The 19,811-nt window shown below is 39.0% G+C and overlaps 1 protein-coding gene across 13 annotated transcripts in view; it reads left to right on the top strand.

Annotated features, from left to right (window-relative positions):
* The window catches only part of chd9 (chromodomain helicase DNA binding protein 9), a 269,727-nt gene that overhangs the window by 211,737 nt on the left and 38,179 nt on the right, over window positions 1–19,811 (top strand). For 11 of the 13 annotated variants that reach the window (XM_059992850.1, XM_059992852.1, XM_059992849.1 and 8 more), the window contains 13 exons: window positions 534–701; window positions 1,306–1,485; window positions 3,508–3,618; window positions 8,118–8,314; window positions 10,982–11,181; window positions 11,403–11,562; window positions 11,937–12,026; window positions 14,719–14,822; window positions 16,337–16,490; window positions 17,168–17,225; window positions 17,411–17,447; window positions 17,551–17,758; window positions 19,048–19,256. In XM_059992850.1, coding sequence (XP_059848833.1) covers window positions 534–701; window positions 1,306–1,485; window positions 3,508–3,618; window positions 8,118–8,314; window positions 10,982–11,181; window positions 11,403–11,562; window positions 11,937–12,026; window positions 14,719–14,822; window positions 16,337–16,490; window positions 17,168–17,225; window positions 17,411–17,447; window positions 17,551–17,758; window positions 19,048–19,256 — 1,876 coding nt within the window. The remainder of the gene's footprint in view (window positions 1–533; window positions 702–1,305; window positions 1,486–3,507; window positions 3,619–8,117; window positions 8,315–10,981; window positions 11,182–11,402; window positions 11,563–11,936; window positions 12,027–14,718; window positions 14,823–16,336; window positions 16,491–17,167; window positions 17,226–17,410; window positions 17,448–17,550; window positions 17,759–19,047; window positions 19,257–19,811) is intronic. The other 2 variants (XM_059992857.1, XM_059992851.1) reach the window with 1 other exon arrangement.

Below are 19,811 nucleotides of genomic sequence, written 5' to 3'. Positions count from 1 at the left end.
GATTCTTGATGATGGATGCTGCTTTCCTACGATAGCACTCCATGTAGACGTGCTCAATGGTGCAGACAGCCTTACCTGTGATGGATTGGCCTGTATCCACTATTTTTTGTAGGATTTTCTATTTAAGGGCCTTTGGGTTTTAATACCAGGCCATGAGGCAACCGATCAGTATACTCCCCAGCACACATCTGTAGAAGTTTGACAACGTTCTAGATGTAATACCAAAGCTTCTCAAGCTTCTAAGGAAATAGGGGCACTGTTTGCCATGCTTTCTTTGTAATGCTGGGCCCAGGGCAGATCCTGTGAAATTATAACACTCAGGAATTTAAAGTTGCTGATCCTCTTCACCCACGATCCCTGATGAGGACTGTCTCTTGGACTTCTGTTTGGAAGCCTTTTGTGATTTTATTTTTGCTTTGATATTTTAGAAAATTGTGATAGAAGTAGGATTGCATCATGCTGAAGTAAAGCAGAAGGTGTTTCATATTGTTGAAAATTAACAGTGTTTTATGGTGGTAATTTTTTTTTTGAAGGCTCAAGCTCGTTGTCACCGGATTGGTCAGAACAAAGCTGTGAAGGTTTATAGGCTGATAACTCGAAACTCTTATGAACGGGAAATGTTTGACAAGGCCAGCCTGAAGCTGGGTCTTGACAAAGCTGTGCTGCAGAGTATGAATGGTCGAGAGAATACCGTTGGTGGGGTATGTAATGAAAGTATTGATTCCAATCTTAATTTCTGTCCAGCAATTTTAGTACATTGCTATCATACTGTTCTATGCTTTTTACAACACAGTGATTGAACAGATCGATGAGATAATTCATCAGTTATGATGTGAAAACTTTAATTTAGTCATTCTACATAGCATACAACAATAATGATTCCAAGAATTTCATTGTCCGTAAATTGCAAAGCATAAATTTGAAGTATGTGTAACATTGTGTTTGAGAAATTACTTGTTACACTGTTATTGTATGAATTGCATGACTCTTGATCTTCTCTTGAGAAAATGACTTGTTTTTATTCTGGAAGTCACTGCCCAGAAGTAGCTACAACATTGATGAGATCTTAATGCTGACTTTTAACACATACAGTTTTATTCACCAAATTAGCTTGAAGAAATAAATATATAAATTTCAGAAGAATTCAGAATGACCAGAATAAGGTTCCTTAATATCAGAGGTTCCCAACTTTTTTTTGTCATAGACCAATACCATTATGCAAAGGGTCCCCAGGTTGGGAAGCCCTGCTTTAAAACAATGCTGTTTCAAGTAAATAAGTCTACCTTTAAATTCCTAATTATATAGATGCAACAGATGTCCAAGAAAGAAATTGAAGACTTGCTTCGTAGGGGTGCTTATGGTGCAATTATGGATGAAGAAGATGAAGGTTCTAAGTTTTGCGAGGAGGACATTGATCAGATTCTTATGCGACGTACAAAAACAATTACTATTGAATCTGAAGGGAGAGGCTCAACGTTTGCCAAGGTAGGTAGTGCCTGAGGAAAAGCTGGTGAATCCTGGACTGATCCACGTATCTCACTGATTAATTGATCTTCTAAAGGAAGTCTCCCCCTCCCCTCTCTCCCTCCCTCAAGGTGGAATCACAAGTGGATTGGGCAGAAATGTCAAATTTTCAAAGAGCGTGGCTTTAAGTTGAGGGAGGAAGTTTTAAAGGAGATGTACAAGGCAGGTTTTATTTTTACACAGAGAATGGTAAGAGGGTGGAAAGTGCTGCCAGAAGGGGTGGTGGAAGCAGATACAATAGTGACATTTAAGAGACTTTTAGACAGGCATAAGATCATGAACAGAACGGAGAGATGTGGATCAGGTGCGGGCAGATGGAGTTAGTTTAATTTGGCATAATGGTTGGTGTAGATTTTGTGTGCTGAAGAACTTGTACCTATGTTCTACATAAGGGTGTAGGTATATTTGTGCAATAGGATTGGAGTCCCCAAACTCTTCCAGCTGGGTTTTTTCAAAAGTGTGTGTTTACTGTTACTTGCTTTGTTAATCATGAATTAGGGAACAGTGGTGCTGGGGTAAATGTGCATGGGAGCATAGCAATAACAGCTTGCAATTCGCATGCATGGCTGAGCCCCCACAGTGTCACTATATAGGAAGCTGCAAATTCATTGCTGGAATGGGGACAGCACCACTGAAGCCAAGAAAACTAGATGAGAAGTTTCATTTATAGAATGTATGAAAATGGGCCGCAGGGTCACCTGTGGTGTAGGCAAGGGTGATCTGAATGGTGCATGAGTTTAGATTTAGAAGAGCGTAAATATGTGAGAGTTGTGAATCCAAAGAGGATACTGAAATAATGATTAGCAAGCTTGTGCAATGGTTTGAATTGAATTGACTTTTTTTCTTATATTCTTTACATACATGAGGATTAAAAATCTTTACGCTTTGTCTCTGACTAAATGTACAATTTTTAGTAATTTGTTTTAAATAGTATGTACAACAGGACAGTCAATATAACATAGAAATACAATGGTATCAGCATGAATTAATCAGTTTGATGGCCTGATGGAAGAAGCTATCCCTTTCTATTGGTCCTGATTTTATGCTGCAGTACCGTTTCCCAGATATTAGCAGCTGGAACAGCTTGTGGTTGGGGTGACTCGGAACCTCAATGATCCCTCGGGCCCTTTTTACACACTTGCCTCTGTAAATGTCCTGACAGTGGTGTCATGAAAACAACCTCTCCCTCAATGTCGCAACAACAAAGGAGCTTGCTGTGGACTACAGGAGGAAAGGAGACAGGCGAACCCCTATTGACATCAATGGATCTGGGGTTGAAAGGGTGAACAGCTTTAAGTTCCTCGGCACACGCGTCACCGAGGTCTCGCATGGTCTGTACATACCAGCTGTGTGGTGGAAAAAAAAGCACAACAGTACCTCTTGCACCTCAGACGGTTGAAGTTTGGCATGAGTCCCCAAATACTAAGGACTTCCTACATGGGCACATTTGGGAGCATCCTGACTGGCTGGTATGGGAATTGTACTTCCCTAATCGCAGGACTCTGCAGAGAGTGGTGCGGACAGCCCAGCGCATCTGTAGGTGTGAAGTTCTGGGCTGTACAACAGGAAATCAGGCCCTTTGGCCCAACCAGTCTGTGACAACCATAGTGCCCACCCAGCTAATCGTAATTTCATGTGTACAGCCCACATCCCTCTAAGCCCCACCTATCTATCTGAGTGCTTCTTAAATGATGCTATTGTTCCTGTTTCAACAACTTCCAGGTCATTCCATATATTCACCACCCTGTGTGAGTTGTAAGTTCCGTTGTTAGAGGTTATAAGAGCAGAATATTTGTTAAAGTTTACTAATGTTGTGTTAATTTGCTGTTTTGTGTTGCAAATCACTATCTATATGTGACCCAAGAAGGGAAGAATATCTGGCTTTCTGTGTTGCAGGTTCTCAGATTTCCTTTAGTGCTTAACGTTTGGATGAATTTCTTCATCAGGAATGTTTCTTCAGGAATTTGTTTTTAACTATTTCAGGCAAGTTTTGTTGCATCTGGTAACAGAAGTGATATTGCTTTGGATGATCCGAACTTTTGGCAGAAATGGGCAAAGAAGGCAGAAATTGATCTTGAAGCTATACATGGAAAGGTAATTTACCAATTTCAGGTTAAAAGTTACACAAGCTGAGCACTTAATACTTCAGAACTTTGTGCATCCTAGCCATTAATATTTATTTAATACTTTTTCTCATGATGGAGGAGGCCATTCATCCAGTTCAGCTCTTTCCACCACTGATTGTCATCCTTAACCAATTCTCCCACATTCCCACCAACTTCCCTCAGATTTTCCCATGCACTGCACCCGAGGGGCAATATCACAGAGGCTGATTCTGCTGCCACCCCACAGATCTTTGTGATGTGAGTGCAGACCTATATCGTCATAGGAAAGTAGGCAAACTCCACTGTATCAGTATTGTGGGTTAGGCTGGATCTGTAAATCAGCAGGTCTGCTAGCTATGTTGAGAAAAAGTTTGAAACCTGACCATCAGGGAGCATCCTGTGGTAATAACATTTGCAACAGGCAGTAGTATGAAACCGTTTGTAAGCCAAAATGTCATAAATTGAAGAAGCAATTACCATTAATTTATATGGGAAAAATATTTGAGCGTTCCCATTCTCAAAAAGTAACCTACCAAATCATACCAAATAACACATTAAACCTAAAATAATATGAACATATAGTAAAAAGAGGAATGATATGATAAATATACAACCTATATAAAATAGAAATATTGTATATATGGTGTAGTTTCACTTATCAAAATCAGGAAGACAGTGAGCCAAAATCGATGTGGAGAAAAAAATCTGCATGTACATGCAAGCGCACATACATGCATGCACACACATGTAACCCCCTGGGTCGCCTCAGGCTCGCTCAGCTCGTTCTCATCTAGGCGGAGCAGCCTTCGGCCCTGCCAAACTGGGTAATCAGCTGGTGTGGATGCTGTGTGATATCCCCGCCTCGCCCAAAAACAGACAGTACACCATATGTGATTAAATGAGTACAATTTATAAAGGTTACTATAACTAAATGATTAATAACGATACAGTATATATGAAGGAAAAAATAAAGAAAAGGCGCCAAACTTATCAAAGTCCAAACCACTTCATGCACAACCATTGGAGCTCAATTACTGAAGTCTTCTGGCCACCATTCAATCCCCTCCGAACTCCTCAACTTGCAGCTTAGGACCATCCGAAGTGGTCAACCAAGCACATCTAGCTTCATCTCCTCTCCTTGGAGTACCTCCTGGCCTCGGACCCCCGCTTGGGGTCTGTTCCTCGCCCAGCTTACAGCATCACGCCCTCTCTCTCTCACCCCCTCGCGCCGATCTCCCCAAAAGCCCGCCAATAATAGCTTACAGACTCAGAAGAAAGAACAACATTAATCCCAATTGGTTTACAAAGGAATACAATTCACGTTATCAGTAAATTTTAACCCAAACAAGCTTCCAGCACTCTCTCGCAACAAAGAAGCATTCCTGCTTTTAACAAAACAAAGAAGCCATTTTGATTACATATACAGTAACAAAGAAAAAAGAAGAAATCCCCTTTACACACAACTGCCAGCACAAGGCTTCACGGTCATCGTAGTCTTTCTCAGGGTAACACACGTATAAAGTAGGCGTCATTTTTGTAAAAGCGAAAATCCTCTTTGGTTAGTGAAAACAGGTACTAATGTAGGTCTTTCGTAACAGTGAGCTGTCATAAAGCGAACGTCTGAAAAACAGGGGCCACCTGTAGTGGTTATGTTCGTTTTTCAAAGCTGTTCTTATTTACTGTGGGAGAAAATTAAAAAGTCCATCTGACTACCAGTTGGAAGCCTCTGCAACTGATTACAGGGGTCACATTTGAAACAGTGCTATTTCCAGCAGTTAACATACATTTGTCAACAGGCAGGAGAGCTTACTGATATACATATGTTATCTTGTTTGCAAAGATATCCAATGCTGGAACAACGTACAGCTGAGTCATGCACAATCTGTTGCAAATAATTTACTCTTCATTGTTTGAGCACATATTCTATTCAGTTGTTTTTCCTTAAAGACCAAAGTGGTACAGATATTCCTGAGAAATATCTGTAGTTCTCCCTATCCCTTTATCAGGAACATTTGTACCCACCATATAAAAGTGGGACATCCAGGTTTCCTGACAGGTTCTTCCTTTTAATTTCCCAACTGCTGTCTTGCATTGCAATCTTCATCGGGTCCATTGGAATAGCATCTTCTTGGACTTAGCCAGCCTTAATGCTGAGACAACTATTCATTGAACTCCTTCCTAGTAAGAGTAGGTCCAACTATTTTATTTGTTTCAGTGAAGAAAAACTTCTGCAGAAGAGTTTTGAGTAAGTTTTAAATTATTTTTTTGAATTAACTTCAGTTACCTTAAATGTATTAGTTGCTTTTGTAGCATCCATTTTAATTAAAAGCAGAAATTAAGCTTATTTTGAAATTTTTATTGACTACATATTTTTTTAAATAGTTTTTGTAGATGGCTTGCAAGGTGGTTCTGGAGTGGGACTTGTTCTGGCTGCTCCTGTGATGCCACTAAGAGTTGCAGAGATCCTACTAACCAGATTGTAGTTGGTGATGTTTCACTGCCAGGAAATCTGGGCCATTCATTATTCTTGAATTTGAGTGAGGCCTCAGGTGGTCAGGGCCGACCTTGGATGTTGCGTCCCAGCAGTCTAGATATGCAAGCCTGGGTGGTACAATATGGAGAGAAAGCTGTTGCCGTGGAGTGAGCTCCCCCTCTCCATGCTTCCGATGAACCTAAATGAACAACTGAGGCTGATAATACAGTTTAGTACCAGCAGCGCCGCAGGAGTTGCCAGTTAGCGTTGAACTCAACGTAATGACTGCCTTTAGTGTGTGGTGTGTGACCAAGTGGATAAGGTGTCGGTCTAGTGATCTGAAGGTCGCTAGTTCAAGCCTTAGCTGAGGCAGCATGTTGTGTCCTTGAGCAAGGCACTTAATCACACATTGCTGTGCAATGACACCGGTGCCAAGTTGTATTGGGTCCTAATGCCCTTCCCTTGGACTACATCGGTGGCGTGGTGAGGGGAGATTTGCATCATGGGCAACCGCAGGTCTTCCATACAACCTTGCTCAGGACTCAGTCATCATCGAAAATGGATGGACAGCCAAAGAATAAGATGACTGCCCTTAAGGGCTCCAGCTTTGGAATTTTCCTTTGGGGTCTATTCTCGAAGCCTTCCCCTGAGTGGGTACATCCTTCTCCTAGATAAGCTGCCAACTACGGCTGATGAGCCCCATCTGTCCAAAGTGAGCTGTTTTAAGGTGCCAGTATTCTGCCTTTTCCCCCTGTCAGTGGAAAGGGTTCCATTGAGCTTAGTAGCTAAGCTACATGTGAAGGCCAGGAGTTGGACTTGGTTGTCAGAGGCTATTTGAGGTGTACGCCATTGGGAGCATTTAATAGATAGCGGGAGCTTGACCCCATTACCAACCCCAGCTAAAATAGCCTTAAGGAGCCATACTATATTTTGGGGTAGCATTTTACAGTACAGTGCTTTACAGTACAAATGACCTGGGTTCAATTCCTGCCGCTGCCTGAAAGGAGTTTGTGTGTTCTCCTCTTGACCGTGTGGGCTTCCTCCAGGAACTCCGGTTTCCACCCACAGTCCAAAGATGTTGTAGTTGGTGGATTAATTAGTCATTGTAAATTTTCCTGTGATCAGGCTAGGGTTAAATCAGAGGTTTCTGGGTGGTGTAGCTCTGAGGGCCAGAAGGGCTGTGCTGTATCTCAGTAAATAAATAAAGCTATCAATACTAAATATGAATTAACAACAGGGTCATGGTTCACTTACTCTGCCAGTGTTAACAAGTTGTATTCCAAGAGATGGTACATTTCCCCTTTTGTTTGTGTTATAATTTCAAGGAAGTCAGAGACAATCCAAAGCAGCCTTAACTATCTTTTGTTTTATAGTCAATTGGAGTAATGTTGCAGCTGATACTTTAATACAGCAACCTCCTCCCGTGTGCACTGCCTGGTTCTGTCGTCACCCTCACAAATTGCTGGGAGGATTCAGCAGGTTGATCAGCATCAGGATAGAAAGAAAGAAATTGTCAACATTTTGGGTCAAACCCCCTGCATCTGCTGAATTCCTCCAGCAGATTTTTTTTGTTGCTCAAGATTCCAGCATCTACAGCCTCTTGTGTCTCCATTTGTTTAATCTCTGCCATCTGTGCCTGCAGCTGCTAATTCCATCATTAAATCTACGGCTCTTAACTATACTCTCCTTCCATCAGATGCTGCTTAAAACCTATCCTTTCTATTCAGTCCTAGGGTGGCTCAATGCCAAATTTTGTTTGATGACTATGTTTGTGTTTCCTTGGGGCATTTGGATTTATTAGAAGTTCTTTGTTGATGCAGGTTACTGTCACTTTTGATATCTGATCTCTAACCAGGGCTGGATTGCCTTATTTTCTGTAGCACATTTTGTACAACTGTAAGGTCAGAAGCACTTTGCACCAGTCTGAAAAGAGCAGATAGTGTGTGTCAAGTTGATTTTCTTCCAGAATTCTTCACGAAAAATGTAAGAGTTTTTTTTGATGACTTCCTTTGCAGAACAGTTTAGTAATTGATACTCCAAGAGTAAGGAAACAGACCAGACCTTACAATGCTGCTAAAGATGAACTGGCAGAATTATCAGAGGCAGAAAGTGATGGTGAAGATCGACCCAAACTACGTAGGCCCTATGACCGATCTCATGCGTATGGAAGAACAGAGTGCTTCAGGATTGAGAAGAACCTGCTAATTTATGGGTAAACCATTGTTCAAAATCTGTGCATTAGCTGGGAAACACTTTCCTATACAGTATTTTAACTAGCAAGCAATATTTTGAATGGTCTTGTATAGTAAATATATTTGAACAGCTCTTTCAATAAGTTCAATAACATAACAATTTATGGCTTAGAACTAGGGATAGGGATAGGGATAGGGATTGCCTTCTCCTGTAAGCCAGCACAGGCATCAGAATAATGCTAAATAAATAATGCCAGATTAGGGAAAGTTATACACTGGGAATTTCTATCTGATGTATAGTGCTCTTCAGAAGCACTTCCCAGACACCTGACCACAGGCCCTCTATCCTGTCAAGTGTGTGACAAAGAAAGGGAAGTGAAGTCACCAAACGAAACAAGGGGAAAGTAATAATGGAGAGGCAAGAGGGGAAAAAGAAAACACTCATGGATGTGGGAGGAATTGCACATCAAAGACTTGCCAGCATAGATATCTGGATGAAGAACATAAGTCTGGGAGGTTTTTTAGAGTTCAACTCCTACTCCCCCCCCCCCCCCACCCCCATTTCTCTTTCTTGGTGGGCACTTTCGATTTGTAATCTGTAATCTTTTTGGTTACTCTCAGAATCAATCTATTTGCTCTTTTGTTTCAACTGTGGGTTAAAGTACCTCATGCTGACATTCGAGGTGACAGGAGGTGGATAAATGAGGGTATACAACTGAATCTGAAAAGAAATTTAATTCAAGTAATCTATGTAACTCATTGACAAAGGTGAAATATTTCAGCTGAAATGCCTTTTTTTTTAATTACTTTCACGTAGATACTACATCTCAGAAAGCTTATTTATCTTCAGCTGCTTTTCTGTTCTTGTAATCATGTTTTTTTATTATTATTATTATTATTATTGTGAATAAATTATTCATTATTGGCATGTGGCCAAGTGGTTAAGGCATTGGTCTAGTGATCTGAAGGTTGCTAGTTCAAGTCTCAGTTAAAGCAGCGTGTTGTGTCCTTGAGCAAGGCACTTAACCACACATTGCTCTGCAACAACACCGGTACCAAGCTGTATCGGCCCTTGCCCTTCCCTTGGATATCAGTGGTGTGGAGAGGGGAGACTTGCAGCATGGGCATCTGCCGGTCTCCCATACAACCCTGCCCAGGCCTGTGCCCTGGAAACTTTCCAAGGCGCAAATCCATGGTCTCTCGAGACTAACAGATGTCTATTATTATTAAATTATTATAAGCCCTCTGCTTCATTGACTGACTTGCTGTTGTAAAAGTTGTTGCAAAAGCAAATGTCAGATGTCTATTTTGAATGTTTTACCTTCAATCATTTTTCTATCTGTGGGGATCCTGGAGTTCATGAAGCACACATGTATTTGAAATCCTTGTTTCTGATAATATGCTTATATAATCACCATGGTATTGCTAACATCCACTGAGTTCGTTTTGAGTTTATCTACTCACAAAGAAACAGTGCAAAGAGTGGTCCTTCTCAAACCATCAGTCCACAAAGTTTCAGCAAGAGAAATTAATATCGAAAAATAAAATCACGTTATGGTCGAGTTTTTTGGGGAACATGAGCTTGATTCCAAGTGCAATTGAACAATTTATGACAGAGTGTAGACTGCATGTTCAACATCAGCTCCAATGACTGAGCTGAACTTTAAGAGAAACATTCTCTTTACATTTACCCTGTATTATTTTGAAATTTGTTTTCCTCCCTCCATTCCATTCCCAGTATATCCTGATGAAGGGTCTCGGCCCGAAACGTCGACAGTACTTCTATAGATGCTGCCTGGCCTGCTGTGTTCCACCAGCATTTTGTGTGTGTTGTTGATATACTTTGGTTCATTGGTGCAACAGTTCTCCACGTTCCCTCTGATTTATTCTGTTCTCATACATGTACAGGTGACTACCATGTTCCTGTCATTCCGGTCACAGAAATTCCCCTTTGCCGGGTTCACAAATCACTACCCAAAATTTGAGATGGAGGATAAAATTCATTCTCATGAAATCTGTGTGTAAAAAAGCAAATGTGATTGAATCAACAACTAGTTATTTGTCTTCTGATTTCTTGATGTACTGTGTGTGCAGGTTACATGCCTTTGCATTTCAGAAAAGCACTACACTTCCTGTTTTATAGGAACGTAGCCCCTCATATAATGCAGAAATCACATGTACAAAGTATGCAAACTAACATATATAATTCTATCGCAAAAGGTTTTTTCTGGATCTTGGTTAGATAATGAAACCCATCCTTCACCAAGTCATCTTCCTCAACAAAGGGGAAGATATTTAAAACAGTCTCATTCCACTTCCATTTGCTATGAAACCCCACTCAGCTTCACTTCCCTTCTTCAAATTCTAAAATTAATTACTCCCAAGCAGAACATTCTGTGATCGTCTTGTTTGACCAAATCATGAAGGCATTACTTTTATCTCATTCCGCAACCAAACAAAAGAAGCTTTTCAGTATTTTCCAGGAGTTGGGAATCCTGTCCCCTCAATATGCTTGGGTCATTTGTGAGACTGCTGATGATTTGTAGCTGACCAATCCACATAATAGAGTTCAACATCAGTTTGAAGTATAAAAGCATTTAAAGCATGTGGTTATTTCAATTCATGAAAACAAAATGATAAAGAATACCCTGATTTTCAAAGTAAAGGAAAGGTTCATTCTTTTCCAGATGGGACCGCTGGAAAGACATCTTATCACATGGGCGGTTCAAGAGACGGCTGGTGGAACAGGATGTGGAGACAATTTGTCGAGCACTCTTAGTGTACTGTCTTGCTCATTACAGAGGAGATGAAAAAATAAAGAGTTTTATCTGGGATCTCATTACCCCGACGGAGGATGGGCAAACAAAAGAACTACAAAACCACTTGGGTAACATATGTCGTAGACCTTTCCTTTACCCCGTGCAGAAATAATGTTAGAAGTCTACATTTTAATTTGTAATGATAATTCTCAATTAGAATGCATGACATCAAGGAGATAGAGCAAAGTACAGTTTTATCCACTAGAGAGCTGTCCTCTCAGAGCAGCCATCCCCCACCCCTCATGGGAACACATTTAGAATTACATTTTGTTCTGGATTCCTTATCTAGGCTTATCTGCACCAGTTCCGAGAGGGCGGAAAGGGAAGAAGGTAAAGATCCAGGGAAGCACATTTGATATGCAGAAGGCTGAGTGGCTCAGGAAGTATAATCCAGAACATCTGCTACAAGATGAAGGCTACAAAAAGCACTTAAAACATCACTGCAATAAGTAAGTTAGGTGTCATGTAACATTTTCTGTACTCAGTCACTTTCTCAAGGCTAGTAAAAATGTGAATTTTCTATTGATTTTTATTAATGATATTTCTAAATTACAGTATGTTATTTCATTGAAGTGAAACAGCCAGTTTATAATAGCATGCTTGCATTTATAAACTGATAAATATAGGGTTGTATTAATTAACAATTGGAAAAGAAGAGTACATTGCTTTTCAGATCAGGTCAATATTATTTTCCGAAGATCTCAAAGCAATAATTCCATTGACTTTCATGAGAGGGTTTTCCGGTTAATATAAGGCTGTCAAGTAGATTTAATATGATCATTGTGTGCCTCAATTACAGTGTTTATTTCACTTTGTCACATAGAGTGCTTCTACGAGTAAGAATGTTGTATTATCTGAAACAAGAAGTAATTGGTGACCAATTGGAAAAGGTGCTTGATGGAGTGGATGCAAGGTAAAAATATTTATTATACAGTGTTCGAACTGAAATGTGTAACTTGTAATCCTGAACTACCTATGTTTGTAAATATTGAACAATTATTCTCAGGGTGTTTTGTGAATTGCTTCAAGTGTATAATTTGCCATGACCTCTATTGATTCTTGAAGATGGTAATATCTACAATTGCAATTGGCAAATTTCATTAAGTAGCCTACAATAATGTTCATTAGTGTGTTTATAATCACTGATGTAGCAATTTGTCCTTTGGCATAATTAGACGTAATATAGTAAATTAAACTGAATTCGGATGCAGTATGTTTTTCCACATACATTACTACACAACACAGTTATTGCAATAATCAGGATAAATTTCTGTGTCAGGAATTTACAACATAAATGCAGCCTTTTAATCGATCATCCTACACTGCTGCACTTTCTATGTAATTTTGCAATTCTTCATTCTTCATCCTGTTTGTAAGAGGTCAGTGCAACGGTATGGATTGTTTAATTGTTTTTCACTTTCCAACTTTTTACTTGGTGCTCTTGGTATTGTGAATGTCATAGGTTTCCCTGTGAATGATGTCATGCAAATACCAGCTGTGCCAAGGTGAACTGCATGTGGAAGTGTATGGGTTAATTTCTAGATGGTCACTAATCAATCATCACTTAATTGGGGCAAGTGGCTCTCAAATGCAATTTGCACATAGAAGATGTGAATGCATAATTTCTAGTCAAAACTGTCTATATTGCAAACACCGTAAGGGAAGAATATTGTTTTCTGTTATCACAAGGTCAAGTACAAAAGAAATTTCTCAAAAATGATAATGAATCTTATAAAAAATGTTTTCAGTTTGTCATTTATCTTTTATAATATTCAAAATTAATTCTTTCTATATCTTTTGAATTTACTGTTTATCACTATGCCTTTTCTTATAACTTGAATCTGAATTTACTACTCTCTTTTTTCCCTGTATTTTGATAACTTTGGGCTTTTTGTGCAGAATATAGTTATAGAAAAGTTGAAGCAGATATAGTTAACTATTAATGTGGCCCCAGATGTACAGTACATTTACTCCAGCTTAACATCGATCAGAAGGAAAGATTAGAGCAACAGTTTTTCTTTTGAGAAATGGCCATCTATTAAGAGTAATGAAGTCATTACTTCTGACACAAACTTTTAAACTCTTCCTAGATGTAAAACTGATGAGCTGCTGGATCCATGGCATTTTAATAAAAGAAATAAGCAAGTTTCCTTTCTTAAGATGTAAAATTATACACGGACTAATGATGTCAAACTTGGTAATATCTAAGAAGCTATGAATTTCAGAATGCTACTGAAACACAGTAACCAATATTAACACTATAAAGCTGAAATGGAATTTCAGATTCACACTTCAGATTGTAATGGAATTTGATGAATTGTTACTTTATCAAAAAATTTGTTAGATGGAAAGTAACAATTGACTTCCAACTGTAGTCCTTAGGGAAAGCCATTGAGGAGGTGCTTGTTTCTTATACCAGTGCCAAATGTGACCTTGCAGATTTAGCAATAGACAGATATTGCAATTCCAAACCAGTTCTCGTCTGATATTCTTTTAAAGCTCTGCAGTAATTTCTGTAACTCTCCATTCCCAAAATAATACTTGTTTTAAGGTTTTTAAAATATGTGCCCCTTCCCTGAAACATTAACTGTTTTTCTGTCAACTAATTGTCCTGCTAAATTTTCCATTTTTATTTCCGATTTCCAACACCTTCAGTTTCCTGATTTTCATTATAGACAGTATAGGCTTTCCTCTGAATGAAAATTTTGAGCAATATATTGTAGATATCCTACTATATAAGGTTATTAACTCAGCTGATGTAAGCCTGAGTGGTGTCCTGCTGTGTGGGAGTCATGTAAAATATCTTCAGCTGACGGTTCGCCTGGCTTTCAGTTTTCACACTGGGGGACCTCTTCAACTATTATTTAGGATTTAAACTCCAGTGTAGGTTCCATGTGGGATTTCATTTCAAAGATAGCAATTAAAGTTACAGTGGTCTTGGCAAAATATTTAAAGTGAGCCCTCAGTTAATTAGAATATATGCAAGTTAAACATTTTATTAATTTTATATGCTGCATCTAGTTTGTTCTCTTGCAAGGAAATACAAGTCAGCTTCATAAATAAAAATCCTTCATGCCATGGAATCGTTTTCACTGGGGAAGTTGCTCCCTCCCCACCTTACACAAAACTAAAGGTGGAAGCTGACCAAAGCTACAGTCCTCTTGCAATAAAAGCCAACAGCAAAGAGACTATTTTATCCATCTTCTCAATTGTATTTCTCCCATTTCTGCAGTAGTTTTCAGTAATTTCTATACCTGTACATCTAATTCATTTTACTCCTGCACTTTTCTTGTCTCACTGTTGAGAAAGTAGTTTGAATTGCCTTTGGTAGAAATGCGTCACACCCTGAATTTTTGGAACTGTGCACATCTCAATTGGTCATTTTGGTTATGGACCTAAAACATTAATAAGATCTGCCATTTAAAAGAAAATGAAAAAAATTGTTTTAAAAGTCTTTCAAATTGAATAGGAAAAAATAATTTTGTCAGATACTGCGACATTTAAAACATAAAACTTGGGTGACCTATTAATCACAATGTACTTTCTACAACTTAACGTGGCCACTGGTTTGACTTGCTTCCTCATCTGTTATTTCCTTTGTTTAGTGAGATTGATATCTGGGTTCCTGAGCCTGAGCAGTCTGAGATTCCTGCCGAATGGTGGGACACAGATGCTGACAAATCTCTGCTCATTGGAGTCTTCAAACACGGTGAGTGCACAGTGTTGAACAATTTGTAGGTTAACGGATATTCCCTCACCACCCATGCCATTCTGGTGACATTTTCCAAATAGATGTGAGTGATGGACTTGTCTTTGATTGTGTCATTGGTTTTTGTTGCACAGACTAGTTTTTTTCACTGTATAGTATAATGTTATATGTAATCTGCACTCAGAAGCCATTTTTTCTTGTACTGGGTAGGACCCCTCTTTGACTCCAGAAAAGCCTGAATTTCTCATCCATAGATTCAACAAGTTGCTGGGAAAAAGTACTTGGATTTTAAGTGGCCTAATGTGTGACAAGAAAACATTCCTCACACCATTACACCACCACCACCACCACCAGCCTGATCTATTGACACAAGGCAGAAGGGATCCATGGATTGTTGTTGTTTACGCCAAATTCTGACCCTACCATCTGCATGTAGCCCTAGAGATCGCGATTTGTCAGACTAGGCAATGTTTTTCTGGTCTTCATCTGTCCAGTTTTTGTTGCCGGTGCCCACTGTAGCCTCATTTTCCTGTTTTTAGCTGACAGGATTGGAACCCAGTGTGTGTGGTCTTCTGCTACTCCAGCCCATCCATTTCTGCTGTGTGCTCAGAGAGTCTTTTCTGCACAGTACTGTTGTAAGACATAGGTATTTGAGTTACTGTTGACTTCCTGTCAGCTTGAATCAGTCTGGCATTCTTCTCTGCGCTCTATCATTAACAAGGCGTTTTCGCCCACAGAACTTCTCCTTACTGGATGTTTTTTTTTTCACACTATTCTCTAGAAACTCTTGAGACTGTTGTGCATGAAAATTCTAAGAGATCATCAATCTCTGAGATACTCAAACTAGCCCACCTGCTGCCAACAATCATTTCATGGTCAAAGTCCCTTGCATCATTATCCTTCCCCATTTCTGATGTTTGGTTTGAACAACAACTGAACCTCTTGACCATGCATGCTATTATCCATTGAGTTGCTGCCACAGGATTGGCTGATTAGATATTTGCATTAACAAGCAGGTGTACAGGTGTATCTTATAAAGTGGCCACATTATGCTTAATGTTGTCTGTACCCAGATGATTGTGATGCTGCTGCAAGCAAGTTTTTCATTGTACTGTGCCTCACTGTTTATGCACATGACAATAAACTTGATTTGGAATTAAACAATGATGACACAGTCAGTCACAGGGAGAGAAGTATATACATTATTTTAGAAACACATACAATTTTCATTGATTTTCAGAGGATGTCATCATATCACCCTAAGATGTGAGATCTTTTTCAGTTTTTCCTTCTATTCAACTAACAGAATTTAGTTTGCAAGTGTACAAACAGTTCTTAAGTTTATGTAGAGTTGTGAAAGATACTTCTATGCTTCATAATTTTTTTCATTGTAAATCCATGAATGTACACGGATAGAAATAATAGATTGACCACTTTTCTGGATTCATTGTTTCTTTTAATCATATTGTTCCGCATAACCTATTCCATCTTCTTGTGATCTTTCATATCCACAGGCTATGAGAAATATAACACAATGAGAAATGACCCAGCACTCTGTTTCTTGGAGAGAGTCGGCAAACCCGACGAGAAGGCAATTGCAGCAGAACAGAGGGGAAATGACACCTTTGCTGATGGTGCAGAGGGGTATGGTCACTCTCAATCAACATGGTGAAGTAGTTTTAAATTATTTTAAAACATCGCTTGTCTTTCTCTTTCTATAATTAGAATTATATTTATTATCACTCTCATATGCTTATAGTTGCGTTGGTCATTAACGCAAGCAACACATTTCACTGTGTGTTAGCCTGTGCATGTGATAAATTAATCTGAATATGCTGTGAATTTTTTTTTACAAAACAAGACAGCGTAAGACACAAAATTACTATGTTACTAAAATGCATAAATAGTGCAAAAGAGGAATGACAAGGTACTGTTAATGGACTGTTCAGAGATCTGTTGATAGAGGGGGAAAAGCTTGTCCTACTGCCTCTCTGGTGGTGATAGCATCTTGCTTATAAAATTTGCTTGTCTCTTTGAATCGAGTTAGTTTGGTGAGTCCGTATGTTGTTCCATGTGGGAGGAAACAACAGAAACTGTTTAACCCTTTTAACCTATATGTACTGTTGACTGACGATAGAGCATAGCTGGTAGTTTTGAGAAATAATTGACCCGCATTTTCCTATTCTTTGTACCCTGATAATGTTGCCTGACCCACTAGTGGTTCTGCAGTTTTGTCATTAGAAAAATGATCAGTTTAATCTTAATTTTAAGCTCTGTACTGAACATGTTTAAGAAAGTCATATTAATGCTGATAATTGCTAACAAATATGTGTGCTTTGTAACAGGGATGGTGAAGATCCAGAATATAAACCAACTCAACCCCTATTCAAGGATGAAATGGAGGTGTGCATATTTTTTTAAATCATAGTACATACAATATTGTTTTAATTTTGTGTTTTAACAGTAATGCTATAACATAAGAGTGAAAATTAGTTTGGCACAATTTGTAATGTAAAATTCTTATCTGGCATTTTTCTGTTGGGGGGAGAAAAGCCCAAGACAATATTTCTGTACTTTTTCTGTTTTAGGATGTTGCATCTTCTCCAGGCGATCTGATGATTACAGGTGAGATGAAAATTGGAAAGTATTTTTGTTGGAACTGTGGATCTTAGAGCTGATGCACTTTTCTGATGCAGAAGTGTGCATTTTCTTATTCCTCACTTTTTAGATGGTTCTTTGGGAGAAGGCGATCTGCTGTATTGGCCACCAGCATCTGCTTTAACAACCCGACTGCGTCGACTTGTAACTGCTTATCAACGGAGTAACAAGAGAGAACAGGTCAAACAGGAAGCCCAAACAAAAGGGGACAGGAGACGAAGACTATGTGCAGACACCGTAAAAGCTAAGGAGGCTGCTAAAATTGAGAAACAGCAAAGGTCTGTGATCACGCTAGCAAGCCAGTGAAGTTTTATCAAACTTTGTTTGCTTCCATATCATAATTTGAATAGCACATCCAGACAAATAGTTTGAATAAAACTACAATGAATCAGCTGTGAAAGTATTAAAAGTTTCTGGCCCATTGCCATTGTTTTATTGACAGCTTTTAACAAGGGGTGGAAAATGTGTTGTCAGTATTCTCTGATGCTCAGTAATTTTCTGGGTATTGAATCAACTACAGAAATACTGTTCCTTACAAGCTGGATATTCTGTGGAAAGTAACTTACCTCCTGAACTGATAAAGCCATGAATAAAGAATGTGCTAGAATACTTACCATTTGCTTGGAAAAGTGCACCTGGAACAAAATAGAAAGATCACATAATGCCCATTCAGTCATTTACTAATTGTTCTGAAACCTACATTAGACACACAAATATTTTTGCCGGTTTTATATATTTGCACTATTGTAACATTGCAGTGATCTTTCTCTCTGCTGCTCCCATTGTAAAGTTTGGTGCCACCCATGTAAAGCGCTTTTGCTTCTAGTAGTCCACCTCTTAAGCACCAACTCTGAATTTCCACCCAAGAATGTAAGCACGTGACAGCTTTGAGGTACTCTGTGTTTTGTCCGCAAGTTCAGACTTGTCACCCGGCCCCTTCTGAGAGGTTTGTCACTCAATGGTTATAATTATAAAAGCTGAGGACAGTTCACATTGTTACCTGCTGTTACCCATCACAACAGTTCATTTTAAGGCTATGAGACAGAAGCTAACTCAGATCATCAGGCACTTTCATCCTTTAAAACTATATCAGCACCAAGGAGAAATCCTGTGCACATAGGCAGGTAGAACCATGTCATGGTGATGAAATACCATATACATGAAGTCTGATAGACATTGCTCACAGGATGATATGTCTAATTCTCTGACATTTAAACAAAAGTAAATTTATCAGTCTGGTACTCAATGGAACTATGCAAGGAAACAGCTTCCTCCGGACAATTCATTGTCTACCCCCTACTGCTGGATTTTTAACTGGAGCTGATTCTGTCCGAATCCCAGAACATTAGGGGTTCCTAGAGACTGAATATCCATTTTTAAGTATAATATTGTTAACTTATAATGTAATATGATTTAAGATTTGGTAGATTTTACAAATTGACTTCCCCTTCTGTAAGCAAAGGGGTTCATGTTTTTAAAAACACTATCAGAAAGACAATTGAATAATTGAAGAAAATTAACAGTTAAGATGCAGGCAATTGCAGCTAATTCATCTCCTTTCTACCAGGTGGACGAGGCGAGAAGAGGCTGATTTTTACAGAGTCGTGTCTACTTTTGGTGTTGTTTATGATCCAGACAAGCAAAAATTTGATTGGACCAAATTCCGAGCTATAGCCAGATTGAATAAGAAGACAGATGAGAGTTTGCAGAAATATCTTTATGCTTTCGTTGCCATGTGTCGAAGAGTTTGTCGTCTTCCCCCTAAAGAGAAAGAAGGTACAGCTAATAATGATTGACTTCATTAGCAATAATAAGACAATGTCCTTTCAAAACTGTGATTCATTATCAACAATGCAAATAAAAGGTAGTTTTTAAGAAGGATTTAGAATACATTGGAAGCTAAATGATGATTCAAACCAGTTTCAGTTAATTACAAAATACAGCAAAGCAGATGGTCCTTTGGCCCAAATGGTGCCAACAGCTAATCTCAATGTCCTGTGTTCGGGATATATCTCTCTGGGTACTTAAATTTTACTAGTGTATCTGCTTCAACCATTTCTTCTGGTATTTTGTTCTATATACTCCCCACACTCTGTGGGAAGAACTTGTACCTCAGCTCACTTTTAACTCTTTTCCCGCCCACCCCAAATCAATGTTGTCTAGTTTCGGCCTCCCCTACCCTTATTTATGCTTCGCATTATTGTAACTAAAGTCACTCCATATTCTACATTCCAGGCAATAAAGACCTAGCCTGGCCAACCTCTCCCTATAACTCAGGCCCTCTGGTCCCTGGCAGCATGCTCATAAATCTGTTCTGCACTCATTCCAACT

This window comes from Hypanus sabinus, chromosome 17, assembly GCF_030144855.1.
Source record: "Hypanus sabinus isolate sHypSab1 chromosome 17, sHypSab1.hap1, whole genome shotgun sequence".
NCBI classification, from domain to species: domain Eukaryota; kingdom Metazoa; phylum Chordata; class Chondrichthyes; order Myliobatiformes; family Dasyatidae; genus Hypanus; species Hypanus sabinus.
Note: the sequence above shows the minus strand (reverse complement) of the source record. Positions and strands in the feature narration are given on the sequence as shown.